General features: G+C 49.6%; 6 protein-coding genes across 6 annotated transcripts; 2 read left to right on the top strand and 4 right to left on the bottom strand.

Annotated features, from left to right (window-relative positions):
• Positions 1-747: 747 nt before the first annotated feature.
• HOO65_010111 (SUR7 family protein pun1) lies at positions 748-1,625 on the top strand (the record flags this gene model as incomplete). The annotated part of the gene is made up of 2 exons (XM_071006088.1): positions 748-754; positions 805-1,625. 2 exons carry the CDS (start codon positions 748-750, stop codon positions 1,623-1,625), a joined length of 828 nt encoding a protein of 275 aa, XP_070861933.1.
• Positions 1,626-2,057: 432 nt separating this feature from the next.
• HOO65_010110 (amidohydrolase family protein) lies at positions 2,058-3,181 on the bottom strand (the record flags this gene model as incomplete). The annotated part of the gene is made up of 2 exons (XM_071005987.1): positions 2,058-2,470; positions 2,554-3,181. The coding sequence occupies 2 exons, from the start codon at positions 3,179-3,181 to the stop codon at positions 2,058-2,060; spliced, it is 1,041 nt and encodes a 346-aa protein (XP_070861932.1).
• Positions 3,182-4,317: 1,136 nt separating this feature from the next.
• Positions 4,318-5,202, bottom strand: HOO65_010109 (GTP-binding protein EsdC; the record flags this gene model as incomplete). Its single annotated transcript, XM_070999641.1, has 1 exon — positions 4,318-5,202. One exon carries the CDS (start codon positions 5,200-5,202, stop codon positions 4,318-4,320), a length of 885 nt encoding a protein of 294 aa, XP_070861931.1.
• Positions 5,203-7,898: 2,696 nt separating this feature from the next.
• HOO65_010108 (HD domain protein) lies at positions 7,899-8,543 on the top strand (the record flags this gene model as incomplete). The annotated part of the gene is made up of 1 exon (XM_070999640.1): positions 7,899-8,543. One exon carries the CDS (start codon positions 7,899-7,901, stop codon positions 8,541-8,543), a length of 645 nt encoding a protein of 214 aa, XP_070861930.1.
• Positions 8,544-8,857: 314 nt separating this feature from the next.
• Positions 8,858-9,143, bottom strand: HOO65_010107 (uncharacterized protein; the record flags this gene model as incomplete). Its single annotated transcript, XM_071006234.1, has 2 exons — positions 8,858-9,026; positions 9,091-9,143. 2 exons carry the CDS (start codon positions 9,141-9,143, stop codon positions 8,858-8,860), a joined length of 222 nt encoding a protein of 73 aa, XP_070861929.1.
• A 3,458-nt stretch (positions 9,144-12,601) lies between these two features.
• On the bottom strand, positions 12,602-15,485 carry HOO65_010106 (uncharacterized protein; the record flags this gene model as incomplete). The annotated part of the gene is made up of 5 exons (XM_071005407.1): positions 12,602-12,731; positions 12,781-14,621; positions 14,683-14,925; positions 15,012-15,131; positions 15,231-15,485. 5 exons carry the CDS (start codon positions 15,483-15,485, stop codon positions 12,602-12,604), a joined length of 2,589 nt encoding a protein of 862 aa, XP_070861928.1.
• Between the last annotated feature and the right edge of the window lie 517 nt (positions 15,486-16,002).

Raw genomic sequence — 16,002 nt, 5'->3', positions numbered from 1 at the left:
CTTTTTTTCTTTCGTTTCTTTTTCCGCATTTCTTTTGCCTTTGTTTTCCTGCACTCTTGCTGGGCCATGGCCAAGGGCTTTTTGCTTTATTCGATTTTAGCTTGCTTTTTTCTTTTTTTCTGTTTCTTGTGTTTCCGATAGACGCGCTCTTGATCTTCACCTTGTCTCTTTTTTATTGCTTTGTCTCTCGTTCTGGTTGCCCTGCTGGGAACTTGAAAAAAAAGATCAATTCTTTTTTTTTTTTTGGCATTATTTTATATTCAAATGTTTTCCCATCTGTTGCCACGCACTTCAAGACAGCTTGGGCTTTTCTTCACCTTCTTCATTCTCTTCATGCTGCCATTTCTTATTCACTGATCTTATTTTAATATCTTTCCCCTTTTATTTTATTCTCCCTTTTCTTCTTCTTCGCTTTCACAGTCTTCCCCCCCCCCTCTCCTCCCCTCCGTCTTCTCCTCCACTACCCCCACCCCCTTGCTATGCATACTACTTCTGGCAGACAATATCATCGCACTGTCCTCGCTGCTTCTGTGTGCTACACCCTCTCTTGTGTGGCCCTTATTTTCGTACTTATCGGCAATGTCTCTAATGTCGCCGGTGTCCGCGGTCTCTACTTCTATCGCTTAGAACTAGCCAATATTATTCCCGAGAGCAGCCCAAACTCCCAGCTGTTGAACTCGGTCGCTCGGTCGCTGGGATTGCATGACTTTTATCAGGTCGGACTATGGAATTTCTGCGAGGGCTACAATGACGAGTGAGTTTATACATACATCTATCTATATACGAGCTACGCACAGATTTCAGGCTTCGCTAACCTCGTGCTCTCGTCATCCATCTACAGAGGAATCACATACTGCTCCCCTCGGAAGGCCTTTTATTGGTTTAATCCTGTCGATGTTATCATGTCTGAGCTGCTTGCGGGTGCCCAGATTGCCCTGCCCATGGAACTCGTTAATGCTCTGACTCTCCTCAGAATCGCCTCCAAAGTCATGTTTGCATTGTTTCTGATCGGAATCATTCTAAACTTCCTCCTCATATTCGCCAGCTTGCTAGCGATCCGCTCGCGGGCCTGGAGCATACCGCTCATCTCCCTTTCTCTCATTTCCACTCTTATGATTGGCGCCGCTACTATTCTCGGCACTGTCATGAGCGTCACTGCCAAGTATGCCGTACAGCTGCAGAGCGAGCTGAATATCCGTGGCGTCATTAGCTCTGCTATGCTGGCTGCTATGTGGATTGCGTCTATACTGACTGCTGCTTCCTTCTTCATGCACTGCTCTTTGGGCTGCTGTCTGCGTCCTCGTCGTGCGTTAATGGCTGATGTTGTTGGTTCCGCCGTGTCCAAGGCCCCGCGCTCTGGAATGATGGAAGATGAGCAGCCACGGCGTAGTAGCACAGGCGTGTTGCAGTACTCTCACAATACCGGCCACACATCTGGCCTTATCAGCAGGCTCCACGGGGGCTCGCGAAAGGACACTATGGTGCTCAACGGCTCATTGACATCCACCACGTCAACATCCACACGCACAGCTGGCCCTACGGAGGTACCAGCTTCAAGATTAGAACTACCTACAGGGCCTCGACCTGCAGAGCCCACAATGGTGTCAACGGCCCTCCAGAAGTAGCACATCTGGGACGGTGCCGTGCAAAATGCCATTGTGCATGTGTCGCCTGAAATGGCGGTGTTAGATGTTCGAGAGTTAAAACAAAATACAATAGTGCTCCGGGCAGGGGCTCACGCCTGGTAAAGAGCTTCATAGGAGGGAAAGGCCAATTTAGAAGGGGCCTGGTGGTATATTAGACGGCTGTTTTGCTTATTTCTAGGGGAGGAGGCTTGGCTTAGCTCTTCTATTCCCATTGTTTCTTGCCACATTGTCATGTAATTATTATTATGCCTAGTCATTTACTTGCTTTATTGCTTGCCTTGAAGATAAACAGTATCTTAGTCTTAGTCTCATTCCTAGTCTCTCAATGTCTGCCTTAAATACCAACAAGTCTCGGCTTATTACCGTCTTCATTATTCACAGAACTGCTGTCTCTCGACAGGCGTCTATCTTCTAAATCTCTTCCAAGTCCACATCTAGGTTAAATGCCTTCTTCGCTGTGCCGCCAAAGATCATGGCCTGGTCGGCCTGACTCAAAGTGGCCATGTAGCAGAGCCGTTCGACAACCTCTTTCCACTTAACCCACGATGCTCCGTCATCCTCCTTCGTGCACTCGGGCCAATCAGACGCGAATATCAGCCGGTCAGCCCCAAATGTGGCCAGAACCACGCTGAGCCACGGGAAAACGGCCATGAACACATCGTTGGAATCCTGGCCGCGGATCGATGCCGGCATCTCCGAGAAGAGCCCGCTAACCTGCACGTATGTTTTGGCGCACAGGCTGAGCCCGTACATGCTGGTGCGCCATGCCTGGAATTTTTTGTCGGCCGGGTTGACGATGTGCAAGTCGGGCTTGGCGAGATTGTCTGCAGGTGGGGGGTTAGTGCTGCGACTTACTAGACTAGGGAGCCGGAGGGGCACTGAATGCGCTATCCTAGAAGCTACTTACTAATAACAAACGCCACTTTCTCTTCGTCTGCCACACCCTCATGTGCCTTGGCGATCATCTCCAGCACCTCATCTAGCTGTTTTTTGCCGCGCCGATGCTCATCGACACCGACTTCGAAAACGTAGCCCTTTCTACCCAGTAGCTTCAGTGCATCAATGAAGCCATCCGAGATGGCCAGTCCGAGGTCCTGATCCTGCAAGAGGAAGCGGAAGCCCTTGACAAGGCTCCATGTCTTGGGGCCGGCGCGCTCCTCGGCCAGAGCAAGATACTTCTCTAATGCCTGAGAACCGCTTGGCATGGGGGCCCAGGGGACAATGCCGACACACAGGCGGGCATCGCCGGGGTTAACCCCCTCGGCAGCACTAGCAGTCTCTTCAACGACACGACGAAACCACGCGACCTCGTCTAGGGGGCCGGCCCAGCCTGCTTCGCCTGCTGAAAGGTCGTAGGTGCGAGCGGCCTCGACTAGGATGAAGCCCCTCAAGCGGTCAAGGCTGAGGCTAGCCTCGCGATACTCGGTGATTGATAGGCACTTGGCAAGCGATGGCTGTGTAGTCGCCCAGGGGTAGGCCGAGACAGCAGACTCTGGCCACAGGTGGATGTGGGAATCAATGATTGGGTAGGCCATAGTTTAGGGGGAGGATGGAGTAAGGGGGGAAAGAGGAGTATCAAAATGTTTAGTGGAGGGTGGAGTGGATGGAGCAAAGTATGTGCGGTTACTGATGGCAATAAGAAGCGGATTTATTAACAGATATGTAAATATGATGAAGAGCTGAGCAATTGGTCTACGCAGCCTTACAGGCCCCAAGAAGCCAACAATTCATCTTCAACGCGCTTGCTTGTGCTTGTTTATAGCTTGTCAATGTCGATCAAAACCCCGCTTTACGGGGCGGCCCAAGCTCTAACCTAACAGGCTTCAGGCGAGTTAAGCTCTAAATACAGGGGCCTTAGTGGTGGCTCCAGTGGAGCCTTACAGACTTCAGATCTCTAGCTTTGAAAGATATAAATAAATACAGGGGTATGCTCTGATGACTAAGCCCCGGATTTCGGTTACACAAGACCAATACATACTACACTACACAACAGACATGAAGTCACATTGCTAGACATTATGCGAAACGTGCGATTTAGCTGGCTTAACAGATGTTTATTTATTCATTCTATCTATAAGCCTAGGGGCTAAACTACCTGACGGAAAAGTCAAGCGAGCCAGCCACCAGTTGACAAGAAGTAGCCATGACGTAATAACGTATGTCTACTTTTCAACGGCGTGCCAGAAACAGCAGGGCTTGGCTGGACTTTCAACTGCCAAGGAGGCCATGCCGAACTGTATCTGGGCCGTTTCTTGACTTTTTAGCAGCTAGGCGCCTTCTGTACGCCGAGAAAAGCCACTGTGTAAAGCCTCCCTCTCTGCCTTCTGTCTTTCATATTAGACAGTGAGTCTATGTCGCATCAACCTGAAGTCATAGACAGGGAGCAGAACATGACAAACAGCAAAGTCAGCGACAAGGAAACGGAGAGATAGGATTTGGAGGCTCTGTTTATTGAAGAGAAGTTTTTTTGGGTAGCCTTAACAGGCATGTGATATCTCGCAAGCATGAGCTACTTCTTTCGTTGCATATCATCATGAGAATCGTGAAGCATTCATAAGACGGGAGTAAAAGAAAAAATAAAAACAATGAGCGGCGCAAATATTAGGACAAAAAAAAGGAAGAAAGGATGCAGCGCTGAGAGCACCGCCTGGCAATAGTCATCTCAGAATCTCTAAGCTTGAATAACCATGCCGTGGCGGCGGGAGTAGGTAGCACCGGCATATTCGTCCTCAGAGTAGTCAGCCTCGGAATCGGAGCAGTCGGAGTCCGATGCGCCGCAGCGAGCACCTTGGCAGTCGATTTTGACGCGGTCACCGGAGCGGGTGATTCCGTAGCGCTCGCATGAGCACGAGGAGACATCAGAGTCGGGGGTGGAGTAGCCCGAGAGAGATGAGCTGGGCGATGACGAGTCGGAGCGGTATGACAGACTGGAGGTGGGGCTAGCGTAGTCAGCCGGGTAGAGTTCCTCGCAGTCAGAGTTGATGGCATAGTCATCACCCTCCATAGCTTGGGTTGTGAAGTCCAGGATGTTCTTGGTGGCATAAGGAGCAGTTGGCTTGGGAGCGCAGATTCTGCTGGATGACAGGGGACGGCCCTTAGGAATACCCCGGTCGGGAGAGGGGGTGAGCGACGAGCGGGAAGAGCGGGAAGAGCGCGAAGATTTCTCAGAACGGCCGCGAGTGGACGACTTGGACGAAGACTTGGACGAAGACTTGGACGAAGACTTGGATGAAGACTTGGACGAGGAGGAAGACTTGGAAGACTTGGGGACGTCGAGGATGTTTAGGGCACGGCCGGTGGTGGGCTCAATGGTGCTCTCGACGCCGGGGTTGTGTGACGAGTGGTAGCCATCGATAATGTAGTAGTACCAGTAGCGGCCTCCAGGCTGCAGAGTCGAGTTCTTGAAGTTGAAGGTTCCCTTCCACGACTTGCTGCTTGAGGAAGATGACCGGGTGAGCGGAAGCTGACCGGAGTAGTTGTCCCAGGAGCCGGCGAGATGCACGGACTTGACGCTGGAGGATACACGGATGGAAAAGGAGAGCTGGATAGAAGACATCTTTGCGGGGATATGGGGAAAATTAGACTGTGTGCTAGAGAGTTCTTCTTTTGCTTACTGTCCTCAAAGAGACCTAGAGGGGGGTAGTTACGGAGCCGTAAGGTTTACTGAGGAGCAGATGGTTAGGGTGGACAACAAGACTAGACGACCAGCGAAAAGACTTGAAGCTTGGGGTGATGGTGAGATGAGGAATGCAAAATTAGGGAGAAAGAAAAGACTTGATATTACCAGAATATCGAGAAAAAGATGAGCGATTCAAGGCCAAGATCGGATTAAGAAATTTTGTGTAAGTGATAAGAATGAAGCCAGTTCAAACTAATTAATGCAGAGCAATGATGATGATGATGGTGGTGATAAAAGATATTAGGGAACAGAGGCCAGCCCTGATAGAGTAAGAGATAAAAAACAGAGGGGGGGGAGGGAAGGGGAGACACAGAATCCCGAACCAAAGGCCTTGAAAATAATGAAAGTCGCTTGAAGAAGAGAAAGAAAGAAAGAGAGACCGATCCCAAAAGCCCCTTGGGGGAAGACCACAGGCATTTTATAAAAAAAAACGGCTAGCAGTCCGTGGCCACATTCGGCAACCCGTTACTGAATCTAGCTGGTTGGTGTGCCCCACGTTGCTGTGTCCTGTCTTTGTCCGTCCAGTCCAGTCCTGGCCTTCTCGGCCCTAGTATCTAGCTGCTTATTTCTTAGCATGGCCTTGACCCTGTCTGGTCCTGCTTATCTGCTTACCTGCTGCTCTGGGTGCAGGTTGTTTTTCTGCATAAGCAACAAGCCGGTCTGCCCATACCAGGATGCAAAAGCGAAGGATGCAGAAATCCGGGATGCACAATATGGGAGAAAGGATGGCTCAAGTGGCCACTCCTTGCTCACATTTTGACTAGCTATTTTTGGTGGTGAGCCTCCACCTGCTTGTCCTTTCTCTGCCCTTGCTCTGTCCCCTGTCTCTCTGTCTCCTGCTCTCTGTGCTCTACCCCCCAAGAAGCACAACAGACCAGCTGCATCCTTACGTACTTGTCTGCCTCTCACACACTCATGGCCCGGCCTCCCTCGGCCAGTGCGCTCGCTCTTGTGTATCCGTCCGAGCTTGAGACTCGGCTCTAGTTAGCCAGCGTTTCCGCCATTGTTTATGCCTCCGTCTCTACGTCGCCTCTTCCTAGTCCTCCTTGTCCTCCGCCACTCCCACAAGCCAAGATCGCCCGTTTTGTTTCTTTGTTTCCTGTTTCCCTCCCAACTCAAGATCCCCGTCCTCGCATCCCTCGGAAATTAACACATATCTCTGCTTTGTCCAATCATGCCGCCCCTCTGTCCATTAGCATCTTTTCTCTTCCTTTTTCCTCCCGCCTTCTATATTTCCCCATGGTGAGCCAATAGAAGCCAATCCCCTAGTTTCAGCAGCGCCTAAGACGGGAGCCCCTCCTCAGTCCAGCCAACCGCCACCGTTCCTTTTCTTGACTAGTTTTTAGTTTTCCTTTTTTCTGGCTTGCGTGATGTGTATGGCCGGCATCCCTTTTTGCCCGCTCCTCTCCATCTACCCACCTTGCTCACCGTCCATACCCCGCTACCTCCGGTTGCTGTTCTCTCATGCCTCCAAAGTCTATGGCGCTTCAGCAGCGCTGGGCGTCTATTTCTAGTCTCTGATTGGCTGGACGCATGGCCCCTGTCACCTTCCTTAAACGACTTACATAGAGCTACCACCAATCATATGCCATGGTGCTATAGTGCGAGTAAATCATGTTATGCCACAGTACTCTCGCTTACTTGCTCTGCCCCAAGTAGCCTTGAACCTCCCCATCTTCTCGTCTTCTGATCTTCCGAGCCCCTCAACTATACGCGCCTCCACCCTAGCGAGAGTTGCAATCGCCCCACAGAAACAAAGGCTTTTCTTTTTGCCATTGTTCCCTTGGTCTTTTGTCATTCGTCCGTTCCCCAACCACGCACTGTGCATACGATGCAATCGTGCTTCACTCCATTACAAGCTTCTACCAAGACAGATAGATACCTTAGCCTCCGCTAAACTGCAACGTCGGGTCTTGTACTTCGCCATTTCCTACAGCCCCGTTTGGCTCGGTGCATATACAGGCTGTAGGAGACGGCTGCTTGCTTGGTCCCACACTCCACGCACATTCTGCTTAATTCCCATGCTGAAGTTCTTCCTGCTCATCCAAGCCCGGCTGCCCTATTTCATTGGCTGGCCGCTGGAACTGATCCAATCAATTAGTGGGCATGTAAGCAATAAAGTGAGCAATTTGTCCCTTCTTCTCTTCTCCTGCCCCGTCCTTTTGTCCTTGTCTTGCTGCCAACCTGGCCCCACACCTGCAGCAGCTTGCAGAATCATGGACACAGTGATAGCCTGCCTATATCCGGTTTTCGGCTTTCGGCCCAGTGACGCCCTAGTTATGGTCATCATGACGAGTTTGCGCTTTGACTTTTGCATCTAGAAACTTGCAGCCGCCTCATGTTCTTTATTCACTTTCTTTTTTTTGTTTTTCTAATTGACTCCAATAGAGTTTATCATAAGGGTTAATATTGTATTAGGGTTACATGACATAGATCCACGTTTTTGGGGTTAGTGAGCATCAACTAACCCAGACATACTCTTTCTCTCGCCTAGCTACAGCAAGCCTCAAGCTAGGTCCGACATCGCCGCCAACCGACATCTTATACGTCCGATCGACCGTTCCCTGCTCGCCATGATTTCCCAAGATCTTATCCCCAAGGTCCAAGCCTACGTCAAAGAGTACATGTCGCACTACGATGGCTCACACGATTACACTCATATCGAACGTGTGACACAACTAGCTGGCCACATCTACGAGCACGAAAAGACTAGAAACCCAACTCTTGACCCCGCTGTGATAACCATAGCCGCATACCTGCACGATGTCGGCGACCGCAAATATTTGCGGGCTGGTGAAGATGGAGCGACGTTGGTGCGGGACGTTCTTGAGTCACTAGGAGCCCCGCCTGAGCTTGCGCAACGTGTGCAGGCGATTTGCCTGGGAGTCAGCTACTCAAGCGAAATCAAGGATTGCGCGAAGGTTGCAGCCCTAGTGCAACAGATGCCGGAACTTGCAGTTGTGCAGGACGCAGACCGGTTGGACGCCTTGGGTGCGGTGGGCATTGGCCGCACTTTTTTGTTCAGTGGAGCCAAGGGCCGTGTGATGCAAGACTCAGTAGATCACTTCGACGAGAAACTGCTGTTGCTGGCGGGGATGATGAAGACGGAAACTGGGCGCCAGATGGCCATAGAACGGACACAAAGACTGGCCATGTTTAAGCAATGGTGGATGGAGGAGACGGGTATGAGTGGCACTGGACAAAAAGTCACCATATAGTGTGATATGGGAGAAAAAGAAATGTAAGTTCGCAGTATGGCTCTGCGGAGGGATGTATTAAAACTAATATTGAGATTACAGTGCGCGCAAGAGAGATGCTACGCAGCTTCTAAAAATCCATAAACTAGCAGACACAATCATGCTTAAGGCGCTCCAGACGTCTCAAGCAAATCAGCCCAGTCAAGAAGACACACAAGGAAAACGGGTAGCATGAGGCCATCAAGGCGTCACATTCCTACACAAGCAAAAATAATGAAGATAATGCTGAAGACAAGGCATGGAGCTCATGAGAAACAAGCCACTTATGATCCTATTTACAGGATGTAAGCGGCTACCGCGCCCATGACCGCTAGAGCAGCACCACTGGCCTTGTTTGAAGTGCCGGCAGCAGGGTACTCGGTGTATAGAGGAGGCACAGCACCGTTAGAGCCGGTGGGCGAAATGGATCCAGTGCCAGAGGGAGCGGCGTATCCGGAAGGGGTGCTGTGATGGAAGAGGTTAGTATGATTATTTGAAGTAACAGACAAAAGGTAATACTTGGACCTACCCAGTAATGGCGGTGGCAACGGCAGCCAGAGACATAATAGCGAAAGAGCGCATCCTGAAGATAGTGAAAATGTGTTTGGAGAGAAGAAAAGAGCCAAGTCGTGAGGAATAGATATTAAGAATTAGATAAGATTAAAGAGTGTATGAAGCGAAAAGAGAACCGAAAGTGAGTGTGGGTGTGTGTGATGATGAACGAAGTATACAAGTCCTGCAGTTCTATCGGGGCTGCGCGTTGGACTTTATAGAAAGAAAGCTGACCTTGCTTTGGCTTTGTCTCCTCTTGTTGTTCCAGCTCAGTCACACCTGTCATGACACTCGCCAACACCGATACTCAGCTAGACTCAAGGGCCAAGGGGCCATAGGCCCGTGGCAAGGCTCGCAGGATCGGGAGCGAGGCACGAGGGAAACGATAAGCCGCTCTCAGGCATGTAAAAGGGAGAGATAGCTAGCTCTCAAGGGCAAGAGGTAAGGCGAGGTGAAGATCACCCATGCTATCTTGACCTGCTGGAACAAGGTGTCGAAGTTGACCAGGCCGGAGTTAAACCAGGGCACAAATGGATCAGGGTTGAGACGCCGCCAAACAAAAAAGAGCAGGGTTTGGGACAGCAAACAGGGTAGACGATGAAAGATGAGGGCCTCTAGCAGTTCCCTTGTCGTGTCGAGTCGAGTGCTTGTGTGTTAAATGAGACAAGCCTTTCTTCCCCCATCCACTCTCCTTCTTGGCACCGGTCAAAAAACCGGTTAGATCCCTGAACAAGTAACAATGGCCAGTTACAAGATGTTCGGCAGTGCTCAACCCAATGTATCACATTCTTCGGTGTTCCTTCTCCCTTCCCTCACTGCGTCTTTGTCCTATCCTTATCATGAGGTTGCTTCTTACTGGAACCTGGTTCCCTTCCCAAGGACCTTTTAACAAGACATCCCTTTAATCTCCCTTGAAGGAGCTCTTCTCGGGCACTTGGTATCGTACCTTCTTATTCGCCATTTTATGTTTTGCCAAGCCGCCGCCAGGTCTAAAACAAAGCCGAAAGTCTGAGGAGCTGTCGCGCCTCGACCCTTCTCTCTTGTTGACCTCTCTTTACCGTAGCGTTAGTCCACGAGTTGTCTAAGTTTCTTGTCTTAGCATCATTTTAGTTGCTGTTGACCCGTTACCAAGCCTACCCTTGTCTTTGCAGATCTATTGGTCTTTGTTATGTTATTTAGGAAAAACAGAGGATTTAAAACAAGCACAACATTGCTGTGGAACTGTCATGTAGTTGCCGGCTTCCTTTCTTCCTTTATACCAACTGCACCGGACAGGACGCTATACTCTATCCGTTTAGTGAAAGCGCTTTTTCTAAAGGTTTAAATGCTAATACCATGGGCATAGGTAAATGCCATAAAATCGTAAAAACATTCTTTGTAGGCGGTTCAACGAGGGCTAGTAGGCTGAAAATTCTCATGATATATCTTCTCGTGCCCGCTGAACTCCATCGGGCACCACTGCAGGTCCAAGGATATTGTCCAAGCTCTGGTCTTCTAGGTCTATACTTTGCTTCTACTGGCTAGTATTTCTTCTTATTTGCAATGTGGTCTCCTTGATCTAAGAACGGACAATCAAATCAAGGTGTACAAATATGACTTGGAGTGAAACTGTCAATGGAAAAGAGATTATCAATGAACATGTAGTTTTTCCTACAGCATCTCAGCGCCCTTTCCTACGGATAACTAAGGGTGACAATGTCAGGTAAGGTGCCCTATTGGACAGAGAATTCATCTCTTCGCCGTGGGATGCAGTCTTGGTAAAGCTCTTGAGGATTAGCACTTCCACTTGGTTGAACTTGGATAGCTTTGCACTTGAACCTGGATGTGCTCTTCGCCTACCAGAGCCACTAAGATCCAACTATGCACTTGGCGGACTAGTATCGTATTATTTGATACCTACTCATTATTATTTCGGCAATATGAAGAAGAAGCATTCTGGACGGAAGCAACTGGCTGATATCACCTTCCAGTGCAACTCCTAGGCGATGAGAAGTTAGTTACAAATGGTCAGGGGAAGGAGCCTTCTCCCCCCTCTACTTCATCTGCCTCTCTGTAGGAAAAACAGAGTTTGAACTTGAGTGTATTTGACATCCACTAGAATCACAGACATTGAATATAGTTAACGTCTACCGGAATCAAGGAGATCAAACAACGCCAAAAAAAAAAGAGGGCTCACTCACAGATTTGCATTTTGTAGGATGTTTGAGCCTCATTTTCCAGAAATCACCAAAGTCTTCGCTCGCTTAGCTCAGTTGGTTAGAGCGTCGTACTAATATTCAATCACCGAATATCAAGTAATGCGAAGGTCGCCAGTTCGACCCTGGTAGTGAGCATCTCTTTTTGTTCTCAACGTCGTCGCTGCCTCTTTCTTTTTTTTTTGCACTCGGTCTATCTTTATTCTTGAAATGCGGCAACTGCTTCGCCGAACAGAGGACAAACCCGACGTACTCCGCCAGTCCCAACACCCGAGGCCGATAGCCGTTGACCTCTCAGACTAGACTACGATATAGGTAGGGCACCACAAGCCAAAGACACCAGATAACCAAATCCTGGAAACATAACCAGCAGGGAAGCCCTTGGGCAACGTCTTCTGGAGAAGACTCCTGGCCGCAAGGCCGGACCCTAAAGAGTCATAGGAGTATTTCGAAGAAGACGCACACCTGCAACTGCTGACTGCCCGAAGGAGGTGTCGGAGGACGACATACTCTTACTCCTTTTCCGTCCAGAACATGCCTTCTTATTGCTGTGGAAAACCAGTAGGTAGACGTAAAAAGATACATACATACGTACATGCTTCGCACTTATATCTCCCTCCAAGCCTCAGATCCCCACGAATTCCAGCCCGTTGGTACATACATACCCCCATGATTTTTCATTCCATGAGACATCGAAACGTCAACAATCCTCCTCGCATCCTATCCAGCCTTGAGTGGAACGTTTCATAAATCTAAGGACACCGCCACACTACTCTGCTCCCTATCTACTAACACACATGATCACTACTACCGCTCTGTTGAAATTATTCCGAGATCCATCTGTCAATAAATGATTGGCATGTGCTATATATGCAAGATAAGCTACATGTGCTATGCTGGAACATGTTCTACACACTAGAAGAGTCTTCCTAGGGTAGCAAAAGGCTACAAACCCTTTTTGGTCAATTACTCACCCACGTATGTACTTGGATAACAAAAAACCAGCTTGTACAAAAACACACTGGCAAGTCTTAAACACTAGAAACGTAAAAAGAAGGTAGCCCTATGGCGCTATTTAACTATGTTGGAAATTTATACAACTCTCTCATGGGAAAGAAACATAGACATAAACACTCACATATGCGTCTCACGCTCCCCGCGCCGCATGTGATGGCCGAACATAGAACGTCGATGGATTCGGCGACGTGGCCCGCCTTGAAGTTGGAGGCAGCGTCTTGTATCGCCGCGAGAGCCTCTTTCGGCACTTCTCATACGTTAATTCTGACTCAGGTTCTAGTGCGCGCTGTCGACTGCGCTCGCGTTCATTCTCATGCTCACGTTCACGCTCGATCTCTCGTTCTCGGTCTCGGTTGAACCCAGGATCCTCTCGTCTCCTGGGCTGATGGGAGAGCTCATAACCATGCTGAAGTGGAAGAAGCACATGTGAATGCGGTGGACCTGGGTAGGCATACCAGTTTTGGTAATTTTTTTCATAATGTTGATACGGCGGATGCAGCGCCGAGCTCCCAAACGTGGCAGGCGGTACGTGTGGTGTATGCGGGTTTGTCCACTCGCCATTGTCGTGCATTCCGGGCTGCGGTGCAACAGGGCGCTGGAATTCGTCTTGGTAAAATGCAATGCCCGCATTACGAATTGTCTCACTGCCGGTGGCATAGGAGGGTGGAGGTCTGGAAACAACAGGGGCGCCATTTGAGGGCTGCTGGTGCTGTTGCACCTGCTGCTGTTCTGGCTCTTGTTGGGCCTTATAGTCATGGGGACGGTACGGTTGTGCGTACGGTCGGTCGTCAACATCGATTGGGTGCTGACGTGAGCCATGTTCGAATCGGGGCGGCCTAGAGCCGAAGGTATTAGAGTGACGAAGTTGATCATAGTCGTGTGGAGGAGGACGTAGGGGTCGGTGGAAATTCGATGGGCTAGGATTGTCCACCGGCCGAGTCCGCGGCCGGCTTTCACTGTCCCAGATTGGGTATCTACTATATTCTGATTGTCTGCTATTATAAGAGCCAAAAGAAGAATAGCCCGTGGCTCTCCGGCGTTTGGGGTACGGTGCATCATTCCATGGCCTTGTCGGAATAGCAGTAGAGCCCGATCCGTTATATCGGGGAGAATCGTCACTATTCTCATCATAAGATCGTTTGCCATTAGAGTTAAGAGAGTGGCCATGGGACATTTTATTGGGAGTGGCTAGAGGCTGAGCAGGAGATGTCTCAATAGATGGTACAGCAAACTCTTGCGCTAGCGTGGCTATGTTTGTCTGGGTAGGTAGCCTAGGTCTGGGTTGCACTACAGGCAAAGGGGACCCTAACTTTCTCTGGTCTGTTGGCTGTGAAAAGACGCCAGCGTCTTGGCCTTGAGTGCCCTGAGATAGTGCAACAGTACAAGGGCCAGCTGTAGCATTAGGGGCGGTTTTAGTAGCATCCACATTCACAGGAGAAGCTCCCACCGTCTCAACGGCAGAAGGAACAGTGCCCTGAGGTAGAGAGCTAACGTGAACAGTAGATGAGGCAACGGCCGCAGCATGTATTGGCACAGAAACAGGCATTGGTATATGATCTTCCGAACTCCCAGAAGTTATTGTAGGCCGTGGTGGAGGCCCAACTCTGTAAAGCACTTCACGCACCGGGACATCATGCGAAGCTCCAACGCCGTTCCGGTGTCGGTCGAGTGCGGAATTCCAGGCGTCACGTAAGCGAGCATTAGCGTATCTATAGCGCGTGATTCTATCGGAGTTATGACCCCGGACGGCGGATGTTACTTCGTGGGGCGAGCCGGGTATGTGTTGACCATGATAGTTTGCGCTAGCAGGCGAAGACAGAAGAATCGGATGGTTTTGGGATGAGCCAGCAGAGCTCAAAGTAACGTGATGTGGAATTCGAGAGGCAGGCTGGGGCATTGGCTTTGCGAGTGGTGCTGTCGCAACATCAACATTGATATGGCTATCCTTGCTGTTCTCACCAGTGTCCATAGTATCGCTAGCATCATCATCACTATTGTCATCACCATCAGTGCTCAAATCCTCGTCGTCTTCATCATCCGAGATGATGACAACCTCGCGAAGAATCTCGTCCAGACTATCACGACCGTTTTCTTCATCACCTCTCCACTGCACAAGTACATCCAGACAGGGTTTTTCAACGGCCTTTCTAGCATGCATCCACGAGGTCTCGCGGAGAAGCTCGTCATATCGTGTGTGATTATGTCGGATGTGAGAGAGAACAGCAAGTTGTACTCTCCGGGAAAGAGAAAGGTCTGTCTGAAGACCAACTACGGGCTCGCCATGAAATTTAGCGCCCTAAGACAGAGGATTAGCATACGGATGCAACAGAAACTATCATTGAAAGGGAGAGACAAACCAGCCGAAAGGCATAGTTGATGATTTCTTGCCGATCGGTGTTCGGGATTCTAGGGAACAAGTCACGAAGCGCAGCATCAGCTTGTGCATTTATAAGCTCCTGTGTTTCTGGCAGGGCATCGGTAACAGTAGATGTTCCCTTATAGCCCAGCTTTTTCCTAGCTTCTTCCACGATAGTTTGGCGGACGTGGTGGCCCATTCGGTTCATATGCACTGAAAGTTCATTTTGGTGCGCTTTACTATTCTAGCAAAGCGAGAGTAATAGTGGTTAGCTGAAGTGTAGATAAGGACACTGTAAGAAGCAGTGCTGGGCAGAGAAGATGGACATACTGATACAACAAATATCATGGCGGCTTTTTCGCGGGAAATGTCTTTACATAGAGCAGTGAGCTCGGGGTTGCCAATAGGTACAAACTCAAAGCCAGCCGGTGGACTCGTATTAAAGGTAACCTGTAGGGGGGGGAGAAGAAAAAGGACAAATACTGAGTTAGCTAGCCCGCTGAGCGAGCAATGATTCAGAGAGACAGAGGATAGCACTAGAAAACACACCTCGAGCTCAAGTTTTTTTTGTTTTTTGTCAACATTATCGACGATTTCAATATATGACTGATGTTTTAGTTGGGGGACGGCCTTTTTAGCAACGAGATTTTGTGACACAATATCCGCCCGATCACTACCGCCGCCAGCACCGCTACGGTGATTTTGTTGATATCGTCGGGATTTATTATGCGAGTGAGGCTTCCCGGAGCCAGTGGCCTTTCTCTTGGAGGGTCCACCGTCTTTGTGTTTTCCTTTTCCCACCATTATAACCCAGTATGCATGTTAATTTGTATGATTGATAAGCTGGGCAGCAAGAGAGAATGAGGTAAGAAGGGGCTAGAAAGGACCAGCCTGTTGTATGGTGTAGGAATGGCGGGATGATACGTCTTTAATAGAGACTAAAGTCAGACAGGGCAAGCTAAGGAAGAGAAAGAGCCGAACTAGATAAAAAGGCAAGCGTGCGTACAAATGAATAATTGAGCGACGACGACTAGGGGAGCAGCTTGTATGTGCATGCGTGTCGAGTTCAGGGAGAGAGAAGAGGGAAGAAGGTAGAAGAGCCAAGGGGGGGAGGGGGGGAACACTCAAAACGTAGTGTTTATTGTCTATAGATTGGGTCTTAAAGTTGAAGGTGTCCAGCAGCGACGCAGTGTAATGGGCGTACAACTTATTGTAGACAGGCTACAGGGAGCAAAACAAGACAAGACAGACGAAAAGCCAACAGACAGCAGTGCCTCGTTACGTTGTTGATGATGAGGTTGTGGTCGCTTGTTCTTACTGT

This window comes from Ceratocystis lukuohia (genome assembly GCF_044167205.1).
Source record: "Ceratocystis lukuohia strain C4212 chromosome Unknown Supercontig1_pilon, whole genome shotgun sequence".
Classification (NCBI taxonomy): domain Eukaryota; kingdom Fungi; phylum Ascomycota; class Sordariomycetes; order Microascales; family Ceratocystidaceae; genus Ceratocystis; species Ceratocystis lukuohia.
The sequence above is the reverse complement of the archived record's forward strand: the minus strand, read 5'-3'. Positions and strand labels throughout refer to the sequence as shown.